This window comes from Drosophila miranda, assembly GCF_003369915.1.
Source record: "Drosophila miranda strain MSH22 chromosome Y unlocalized genomic scaffold, D.miranda_PacBio2.1 Contig_Y2_pilon, whole genome shotgun sequence".
NCBI lineage: Eukaryota > Metazoa > Arthropoda > Insecta > Diptera > Drosophilidae > Drosophila > Drosophila miranda.
This window is the reverse complement of record NW_022881614.1, coordinates 16,763,391-16,774,279: the sequence shown is the minus strand read 5'-3', so window position 1 is coordinate 16,774,279 and position 10,889 is coordinate 16,763,391. Positions and strand designations below refer to the sequence as shown.

Genomic DNA, 10,889 nt, shown 5'->3' with positions numbered 1-10,889 from the left:
AGTTGAGCCTGGCTTATAAATGATTTTTGGTGTGAAACTTTCTATGAAGTAATACCAACGTTTCATTTCAACATTTGGATTTTTTTTGCGACATTTCAACGGACAAAGGTTGGTGATCTGTATGTATTTCAATTCCACTCACTCCGTATAAATAATTTCGCAAATTTTTTAATGCCCATACAATAGCTAATAATTTCTTTATATTAGTAGCATATCATTGCTCGGTCTTACTTAAAGTCTTAGAAATAAATGTTATGTGATTCCCATCTTGCGACAAAACTGCACCTATTGCTATGTCCGATGCATCTGTGGTTAATGTGAATTTTTTATTGTAATCTGGTTGTACTAATTCAATATGTGCTATTAAACTGTCCTTTAAATTATTAAATGCTCCAATTGCTGGTTCATCCAGCTGTATTAATGTTTTCTTGGATGCCCTTCGTGAAACTTTCCCATTTACTCCACTCAGATATTTTGTTAATGGTTTGGCAATTGTGGCATAATTTCGGACAAATTTTCTGTAATACCCTGTTAGTCCTAAGAAGCGACGTAGCTCTCTGATATTTTTAGGAATTGGATAGTTTTGTATTGTGGAGATTTTGTCTGGATCTGTTTTAATGATATTTTGGGAAACAATGTATCCCAGAAATTTGGTTTCCAATTGAAAGAATTTAGACTTCTCTAGGGAAATTTTCATATTAGCGTTTTGCAATATCTGTATTATATGAATTAGATCTTTATAATGTTGTTCTATAGTTTTTGAAAATATTATTATATCGTCCATATAGACGTGACAAGTTTTCCCAAATTGCTCTCTAAGGATATAGTCCATTGCCCTTTGGAAAATCCTGGGAGCGTTTGTCAATCCCATAGGCATTCTTAGAAATTCATATTTGCCGTTATTTATGGAAGAAGATGTTTTTTCAATATCTGATTCCCTCATTAAAATCTGATAGAAACCTGACTCTAAATCAATGGCCTAGAAATACTTTGCCTTACCTAAATTGGCAAGGATTACTAAAGGATCTTGCATAGGGTATCTATCCGGTATGGTGTTTTCATTAAGTTTCTTAAAGTCTATTACTAATCTATGCTTAGGATTTCCGTCCTCATTTACTCCCTTCTTTGGTACTACTATTACCGGTGAATTATATGGGCTTTTACTAGGTCTGATTATACCTTCATCTAACATTTTACTTATTTCGTTATTAACGAAATCGTTAACCGAATAAGCGTATGGATACTGTTTGCCATATACCGGTCTATCATGTTCAGTGTTAATCTCTCCTTTTATATCCGTTCTGAACGGTAACTGTAAATCTATATTGGCATGGTCTTCTTCGATGATAGATACCATTTTCTCTCTGAGATTTTCTAAATTGTCCTCTTTGTAGGTTATTGTGTTATACAATTTCATTTTTTTCAATTCAGAATTTGCATAACTTTGTATGTCGGATATTTCTACGACGGCGCGTTCAGGATTTTTGCACCCCAAACTTTTAAATTGTTCATTGTCGGATAATTCAACGACGGCGTGTTCAGGATTCTTTAATCCCAAACTATTCAAACTTTTAGTGTCGGATAATTCAACGACGGCGGGTTCAGGATATTTGAATCCCAAACTATTGACGGATAATTCTTCGTCGGCGTGCTCAGGATTTTTTGATCCCAAGCTGTATAAACTTCCTTCTACCTTTACTGAATCACTTTTCATTTCTTTTTCATCTTCAACATATTTTTTTATTATATATTCCTTCAATGGAAGGATGGTTTTTCCTTCTGTAAAGGTTAATTTGTTTAAAGAAAGGACCTCGTCATATATTAGTTTCTCTTCATTGTCTTTATAACTTAAAGTCCCCTTTCCTGTATCAATAACAGCTCCGATTTTCTTTAATAGGTTAAATCCTATTAGTAAATCTGCCTCCATTCCATCTATTTCGTAAAACACTTTTTTTGTGTTGAAAATAGTTATATTATGGAAAAATTTAATTATTGAAAACCCATTTACTGTAGCAACTTTCTTATAAATTGATAGTTCTTTTTTATTTTCGTAAATTCCCTTTTTTATATAACAGGAAGTTGCTCCCGTATCTATCAAAAGTTGTAATTCTCTGTTTATTTTTTTATCTACTCTTTTTAAGTAGGGCAGACCTACTTCGGGGGCTGATCTAAAAAATGGTCCTCCTCAATGTTATTTATCCGCATTGCTTTATTAGCCGGTTGTTCCGACGTTTCATTTGGTTTACGTTTCTGCGCTTGATTTGCGTTAGATTGATTATTCGGTACTACGTTTGCCCTAAAATGCTGAGCTTGGTTATAATTGTTATTATTTCTCCTATAATAACCATTAGTATTCTCCCGATAATATCTATTATTATTATTATTATTATTATTTCCCCTGAATTGATTGCTGTTCTGTCGGTTCTGGATTTGTAATGATTCGTCTACATCCATTGGTTCTGGGGACTGATTTTGTTGTCTATTACCCAAGAAATAGGGTTGTCCCCATGACATGTTATTCCTCTGAAAATCCCTTTTTTGGTCGAATGGTGAACTATTAGTCCTTGGTTGTCGTTGGTTGAATCTTAATGTATTGTAATTATTATTCCCTGAATTTTTGGGGCCACTGAATTGGTAGGCAAATTGGGCCCGAATGTTATTTGATTGCAATTCCTGTACCTTTGCCAAGGCATTCGGTAAATCTGGGGGATTCAATGAAAATAGGATTTCTGCAATGCCGCCGTTTAGGCCAGTGACAAAAATGCGTAAGGCATTGTCTCTAATTTTTATACCCGATACTCAAAATGAGTATTGGGGTATATTAGATTTGTGGTAAAAGTGGATGTGTGTAACGTCCAGAAGGAATCGTTTCCGACCCCATAAAGTATATATATTCTTGATCAGCATCAATAGCCGAGTCGATTGAGCCATGTCTGTCTGTCCGTCTGTCCGTCCGTCCGTCCGTCCGTCCGTCCGTCCGTCCGTCCGTCCCCTTCAGCGCCTAGTGCTCAAAGACTATAAGAGCTAAAGCAACGATGTTTTGGATCCAGACATCTGTGATATGTCACTGCTACAAAAATATTTCAAAACTTTGCCCCGCCCACTTCCGCCCCCACAAAGGACGAAAATCTGTGGCATCCCCATTTTTAAAGATACGATAAAACCAAAAACGCAGAATCGTAGAGGATGACTATATGTTCTAGAGTGTAAAATCTCAACCAGATCGTATAATTATTATAGCCAGAATCAAGAAAACAATTTCATTCTTTCTCGCTCTGTCTCTCTCTAACACACAGGTTTCATGGTCTGTTCTGCCAATTGCAAAATATGAGTTCAAAGATCTCAGAACCTATAAGAGCCATAGCAACCAAATTTGGTATCCACACTCCTGTGATATCGGCCTTGACCGTTTCGTGTCCAAATTTCGCCACACCCCCTTCCGCCCCCGCAAAGGACGAAAATCTGGGGCATCCACAAATCTCAGAGACTATTAAGGCTAGAGTAACCAAATTTGGTATCCGCACTTCTGTTAGATCTCACTATAAAACGTATATCTCAGAATTTTGCCTTACCCCCTTCCGCTCCACAAAGAACGAAAATCTGTTGCATCCACAATATTGCGCATTCGAGAAAACTAAAAACGCAGAATCATAGATAATGACTATATCTATCAGATTGCTGAATCTGGATCAGATCGGATCATTTTTGTAGCCAAAAGCAAGATATCAATTTGCAGTGGCTACGCAGCGCCCGACGTCACGCTCAGACTGATTTTCTGTCTCTCTCGCACGCAGTCTTTGTCGTGTCGTTTAATATTAGCGGCGTCTGCCGGAGGAGAGCCATACTGACTAAGTATCGGGTATAAATGTAGAGTTGCGGTGTCCGCAGCAACTCACAACGTTCCCCCTCATTACTTCTTCTACAGAGTGACTCCTAGTCAAGCCACATTCTGCGTTCCTCTAAGGACATTTGCTCAGCCCTGTGCGTGTCCGTTTGCGGGCAGCACGGCCTACCCGGTCGCGTGTCAGTGCGCACGTGCTGGTGTGTGGGATCGAGAAGGGGTAGGCCGAGGGGGAAGCACTGTGAGAGACCAATTAACATATAACTTTCCCACAGGTAAACAAGTTAAATTGTTAACAGCCATTATGGGGCGCTCATAAATGCTGCCGACCAACTTTCTGCCACACCCTCCCCTCTCTCCTATGACGCCCTTCTCCTTCTATTCTTGGCCTCAGTCTCGCTCAATCATTCTGTGGCTCTTTGTCTTTCATGTTGTTTAATTATAAATGTGGTGTTGAAAGCAAAAGCTCTCTGCTCCAATGTCCTTACTCCCTCGCCCCGTTGTGTTCCCCAGCCTAACTATCTCGACAGTTGCTTTTGTTGGCGCTGCTTCTTCTAGCCTGTTGCTGCCCCACAACTGCTGCCCCCCCCCCCACCACCACCCACTGCCTCTACACCTGGCAAATGAAGGGCGAGGACTAATTAGTTGCATGGGACAGGGAATTGCTGCCTTCTACTATTGTGCCTTTAAATTGAATTTATTGATGCATTTTTCTGGCTTCCACTCTCCCCCATGGGCTTTCATTTTAACCATTTTACCCACTGGAGAAACATGGCATGGAAAATGCAAAGCCATGGCATGGAAATAATAGAACAGGTGGGCTTTCAATTCGGAATGGAATACAATCGTTTTTAATTGCTATTGCGGAGAAAAGAGTGGATATTAATTGCGTGATCACCTCGTATTACATCTTGCTTTTGAAAATTGTAATCTGCTTCAACGATTGATTAACTGAGAATAAATCGCAGTGGAAGGAGGAAAATCTGAGATGCAGAATGGCGACTAGATTACTGTTCAATGAGGCTGCATAGAACTGGGACTCCCTCTCTCTTCTCAGTTCGATTTTCTCCTCATATAAAGGTTGCACCATGACTTTTTTGTTGTGTGCCTGTCAATATCTTGCCTGTTTTGGTATGTGCTGCAAATGCTTGTTGCCACTGGTCCGTCTGCCAGTTGACAAGGTCGGGCCATTGAAGCCAACTGAGCGCGGGCACTGTCATTGGCATGGATGGTTTTCGCCTTTTGCTTTTCATAATAAACAATTGTTGTTAGTTTTTACTTTTTTTTTGTTGCACATTCTACACGCTCTCACTCTCCCATCCCCATCCCCACTTCCACTGCCACTCCCAGGCCCAGTTCCACTTTCAGCCATTCACTCATGGAAAAGTAACCTAGTTTCCATGTCGTCAACGCAAAATTAAGGCTGTGTACGAGACGAGTAGGAATATTCCTCTGCACCGACGACCGACACCAGTGAAAGCCAGTGTAATAATAAAAAAAGGAAACCAACTGTACCGTACCGTAATGATGCTGCAAACCCCCCCCCCCCCCCCCCACACACACACGCACACAGATACACACGTGGGTGTACGCTGGCGGTACGCATACCACAAACAAAACTATTAAGCGAGCGCATAAAAGGTGATCAGGATGACGAAGGGAAAGGTCCTCCTCCACGTCTCTCGGCCACTCGCACACTCATTCACCCACTTACTCCCCCTCCCCCGCGGAGACGGTTTACCGTTGTTTGTGCCACACGACACACGCACACACGCACACACGCATATACACGTGCTGATTAGTTTGGCTTTGTCTGCTGTTGCTGCTGCCTGGCTCCTTCTGCGGCTTCTGCTGCAGCCAGAGTCATTAAAGTCAAGGCAAAGTAAGTACAGTATCATTTTGTATGCCTGTGTGCGTGTCTGGGCCTTAGCCTGTACTAGGTGGCGTGCTGTCCGTGTGTGGCAGTCAGGTTAGGAGAGAAGCCAGTTAGCCAGATAGTCAGTTATGTAATGCTCGGGGATTTTGCTGAGCTTTTGCCAGCTCAATATTTGACAATTCCTTGTGTTTTGCGGGGGTAATGGTATGGTGGCCTGGTGGCATGGTGGCATGCTGGCATATTTGTATTTGCACAACTTTATGGTCTATAAGAACATATGGCCATGATGCTCCGTCACACTGTCTTCTGTGGTAACTGTGGGTGTGTGTGTGCGTGTTAGGGGATGTTTGTGAGTGTGTTGCATGGATGACAATGGACAAAAGCTGGAGCCTGACCTCGTTCAATGATTTGCGTGAAGTTGTTGCTGATTCTAGGGGGGGATGACAATGCACTCGGAGATACACGTACAAATATATTTTTAAAAGCTTAAGTCTTTCAATTCCCCCACGGCACATAACCGTGTCCGGGTGGCCCTGTCATCGGGGGTTAGAGATCCTTACACAAAAGGCATTGCCTACTTACAGGCAAATCGATTGTTGCAGCTGAATGTTCTGCTCTTGCTGCTGCTGCTCCTCCTCCTCCTACTGTGGGCAGTGGCCCAACGTCAATTAGGCAATCCGGCTGAAGGGAATCAGTGTCCGAGCCAGGGCCATAACCGGTGCTGGAGCCTGACCCGGGGTACGGGGCACGGAATCGAAGCGGAAGCGAAAGCCAAATTGCAAACGAAACCGAGTCTAATCTCATCAGAGGGTGGGGACAACAACTGTTTGGGGGGGCGACGACGACGTTTACTCTCGACAGCATCCTCGTGGGCGTTGGAGTTCATGAGGGCCGCATGCCGGTGTAGTGGACCGGGGTGTCTCTGCTGAAGGAGTGCGCCTTCTTTCCGGACTGGCCCGAGCCGGAGGTGAGCGTGACGACGACGATGAACACGCCGGCGCTTACAAGGCACAGGAGCACGGTGGCCAGGACGATGCAGACGATGCGCTTGCGCTTGCGATCTGCCTCCTCGTCCTCGTCGGTCTCGTCGCTCAGCGACTTCTTCTTCAGCTTGTGCGAGCCCCCGCCCACGGAGCCTTTCCGCCCGGCTGCCAGCTTGTGGTGAAAGGGTCGCAGCACCTCGGCGGCGAAGGCTGCGTCCGCCAGCTCGTGTTGGTCGAAGCTCAGCGAGGACTTCCGCTCGAAGCTCGGTCGCTTCTCGTCGATGAAGGCGGCAGCAGAGATGGAGATGGGACGGGGACTGCACTTGATTTCGTCCAGGTTCACGCTCGAACTGGGAACTGCCGTCGACAGCGGACGACTGTTCCGTCGGTGGGGTGAGCTCAGCTCAAAGTCGTCGTCCGCCTGGGCTCCCTGCATTACTCCCGCGTCCCCGATGAAGCTCTTCGACTTCTTCAACGCGCTCAACGTCTCACGATAGCTTCTCAGCCGCATGCTGGCGCTGTGCAGAGCCTTGGCCTGCTTCACGCTCGCGCTGGCGTTGGTGCCCTGGAAGGCGGCCGCTGCCGCCAGGACACCCGGCCGGTGCACGGTCAGCTCCTCCAGGTTGCTGGGCGAGAGGTAGAGCGAGCGTCCGTGCTGTGCCCCCCTCTTGAAGTGGTACGCCGTACTGGCCGCGGCCGCAGCGCTGTGGAGCTGCAGCGGATGGCCTCCGCCCGCTGCTGCTGCCGCTGCGGCCGCCGCCGCCGCTGCGGATGTCGAGGGTCTGCCGTCCAGCTCAAGGCTGTGGGTGCTCTGCTGGCGGGAGTGGGGGTGCGGCTCACGTTTCTGCTTGACGCTGCTCGAGGTGGCGGGCGGATGGGTGGCGGTGTGGCTGCTCAGGCCGCCGTCGACAGCACCCTCGAAGGAGCCAGAGGCCTTGCGCAGCCTCTGCACGGCCACGGCGGCGGCAGTCAGCTGGGCGAGACCCAGCTCCTCCATTTTGGTGTGACTGTTGCTGCGCGAGCGCGACTCCACGAAGAGCTCGTTCTCCAGCGATAGGTTCGTGGGGGGGAAGAGATTGCGTCCGTCCATGGGCTCCATGAGATCGTCGTTCAGCGAGGGATGTCGGATCTGGGACTCCACCACGGACTCGGGTTTCGTGCTGGGTCTGCGGCCCGGATCGTTAAAAGAGCGATGCGAGCGGCAGCCCCGCCTACTGGGCGACGGGGAACGCGAGATTTCCTTGCCACCGCTGGCACCTCCTGGCGGACCGGGCATCAGGAAGTTGCCGCGCACCGAGCTGGTACGTCGACTGGGTGCGGCCGATCCGGAGGCCACGGCCAACTGTATCTGGTCCAGGGCGGCGGGATCCTGCTGGGCGTGGAAGGAATGCGTTTTCTTCATCTGAAAATTGGTAGACGGATGCACGTCAATAGTGTCGGAGCGCCGGAACATGTTCTTCTTTAGCGGGTGCGTGTGCATCGTCGGGCGTTGGGCGGCGACGACCGTCGGGTTGGGCACATCGTCCACATCGATGAACTGTATGGGGGATGTGCTCCCTCCCAACGGCGAGCGGCCCATACCCATACCCATACCCATACCCATACCCATACCCATACCCATACCCATACCCATACCCATACCCATACCCATACCCATACCCATACCCATACCCATACCCATTCCCATACCCATACCCATACCCATACCCATACCCATACCCATACCCATACCCATACCCATACCCATACCCATACCCATACCCACAAGCCCGCTCCATCGCCCAGGCTGCTGCTGCTGACCAGATAAATGTCCGGCTGCTGGCGGTGATGCTGCTGGTGCTGGTGCTGGTGCTGGCCCTGGCCGAGCACCGGGCTCACCGCGTGGGAGGTGGGTGAGCTCGACGGAAGCGGATGCGAATGGGGGTGTTGGCGGTGCGATTGCTGGTGGTGCGATTGCGATTGCGACTGCGGCCTGTGCGGCCAAATGCTGAAAAGTGTGCAGATGCATCTGTTGTTGTTGTTGCTGGTGGTGTAGTTTTTGTTGTTGTTGTTACTGATGGTGTAGCTGTTGTTGTTGTTGGAGGAGGTGGTGGTGGTGTTGTTGGCGGGCAGAGAGAGCTGGGGAAAGGGCACCACTGCCAGCGCGCTGGATACCGGGGGCTGGATGGGGTAGATGTTGCTGTTGTGCTGGGAGGGCAAGGGTCTGCGGAGGATGGAGGGCGACTGCCGACCTGGAAAGGGGTAGCGGCGAGGCGGAGCGATGGATCAGCGGCTGCTCACTGATGAGGATGCCATGCTCCATGTCGAGCTTAAGATCGAGATCCATGTCCAAACCGAGATCTCCCATCGAGACGGAGGACGTGGCGGGGGCGTAGTTGTCGATGGCCATGGAGAGGGATCGATGGATTGGCTTTAGCTTGGGTGGTTTCTTTTTGGTGGCGGGATTGTCAAAAGACGTGGTGCCCGAGGTATGCTCCTCGTCCGCCCCTCCCGCCGTCAGATAGGGGTCATAGCTGTGCACGGCCACCACATGCTGGTGGCGCTGGTGGTGCGATTGGTGGTGCGATTGCTGCTGCTGCTGCTGTTGCTGGTGTTGCGACGACTGCTGATGCTGCCGACCACCGCTAGTGCCGCCGCGCTCCATGCGGTAGTAGTACTGCCTGGGGTATCTATGGTAGTAATGTGCAATTGTGGTGCTGGTATGTGGTTTGGTGGTATCAGAGGATCAGATATCGGAGGAGCAGATCGGAAGGAAGACCAGGACTGGTTGTGGATGGTTCTATTCGGTTTGGAGCGGTTCGGTTTGATTTGGTTGCGGGTCGGGTCGGGTCAGGTTTGGTTCTACTGTCGTGCCCCCGATACGACGACACTGACCTGCCTTCAGGCTGCCACAATCTGTGGTGGTGCTGGTGCTGGTGGTTTCTCTTGCTCTTGCTTTTCTTCTGGTTGTTTGCTGCTGCTTCTTAACGGTGGTTTATGAAGGTGGTGCTGATTGGTGGATTTGTTGGTGTTTGTGGGGTGCGTGCTCTATTTCTCTAGGTGGTAAATACTTGGGTGCTACACACACACACACGCACATAAACGTACACCGATCGAGGGTTTGGCGTGGGGCGGATGCGGGACACATACATATGTGGCTAGAGGGGTGGTGGTAGTGGTGGTGGAGGTGGTGTTGTTGGTGGGAGGTACACACAGAGAGAGACACACACTCACACACTACGAGATTGAGTTTGAGTTTCCAAGTGCGGTCGTGTTTGCAAGCGAGCTCCGAGTTTTTCTACAAACAAAATCCGTATCACGCCTGGAATCAAAACAGAAGACGGCTCAAGTCAGGCTTTCAGCGTCCCGTACTCACTGCGCATGGTGGCTGGCGGCGGAGACTTCCCAGTTGGTTGCAGGGGCAAACGCAGACGTGCAGATAGGCCAGGGGGGGTGATCGTTGGTTTTGGCGCATTTCTCTACCCATCGTGTTGGTGGTAGGAAAATAAAAACAACTCTCACTCAAATCGCTTCACTTGCCTCGATTTATATTCACGGATCAGCTGATCGAGCAGAGGTGCTTACAGCACGGAGTTGCCGGACAGCGTAGGAGAGTCATAGGGTTGCCAGATAGGGCCAACCAGTTTGAAAGTTGAGCGCCAAGCGGAAAATCGCGCGGGCCCCAAATTTCAAATTTTAAATTTTAAATTTCTAATTTCAAAATCGTATTTGGCAGTTACAAACAGGAAGAATGGAGGAGGAGGAAAAGCGGGTCTTTGAGAGGAGAACTAGCCTGCAGCGTTCCCCACCACAGTGGCAGACGCCCCGAGGCATTTGGCCCAGGGAGCAGGCAGTTGAGAAGCCGGCCCAGCTAAGCCTTGGTACCGGAACTCCACTTAAGGCGCCCCTTAGAGTGCTGCCAGCACTGACTGTGTCTGCACCAGCAGAAGTCCCTGTCAATCCCTTTGACTTCAGCAGTGCTTCCACAGACAAAAGCGGTACAGGACCAAAGGCCGACGGAGATCTGCGGTCGATCCTGGCTTCGCTGGTAGAAAAGTCGACGGAATTGGCGAAGATGCTGAGGGACGCCCGTTATCTCAACAAGGAGATGAAAGAGTTGGCGCAGAACGTGGTGAGGATGCAAAAGTCCGCGCTTCACAGCTTCGACGCAAAGTTTCAGAGGAAGGAGAGGGTGGAGCGGCGTGATCAG

At 48.7% G+C, this 10,889-nt stretch overlaps 1 protein-coding gene across 1 annotated transcript; it reads right to left on the bottom strand.

Annotated features, from left to right (window-relative positions):
* Window positions 1-6,264: 6,264 nt before the first annotated feature.
* On the bottom strand, window positions 6,265-10,161 carry LOC117185910 (centrosomal and chromosomal factor). Its single transcript, XM_033398002.1, is given in 3 exon segments — window positions 6,265-8,320; window positions 8,473-8,660; window positions 8,662-10,161. Coding segments are annotated over 3 exon segments (2,592 nt in total). The 5' UTR covers window positions 9,345-10,161; the 3' UTR covers window positions 6,265-6,599.
* Between the last annotated feature and the right edge of the window lie 728 nt (window positions 10,162-10,889).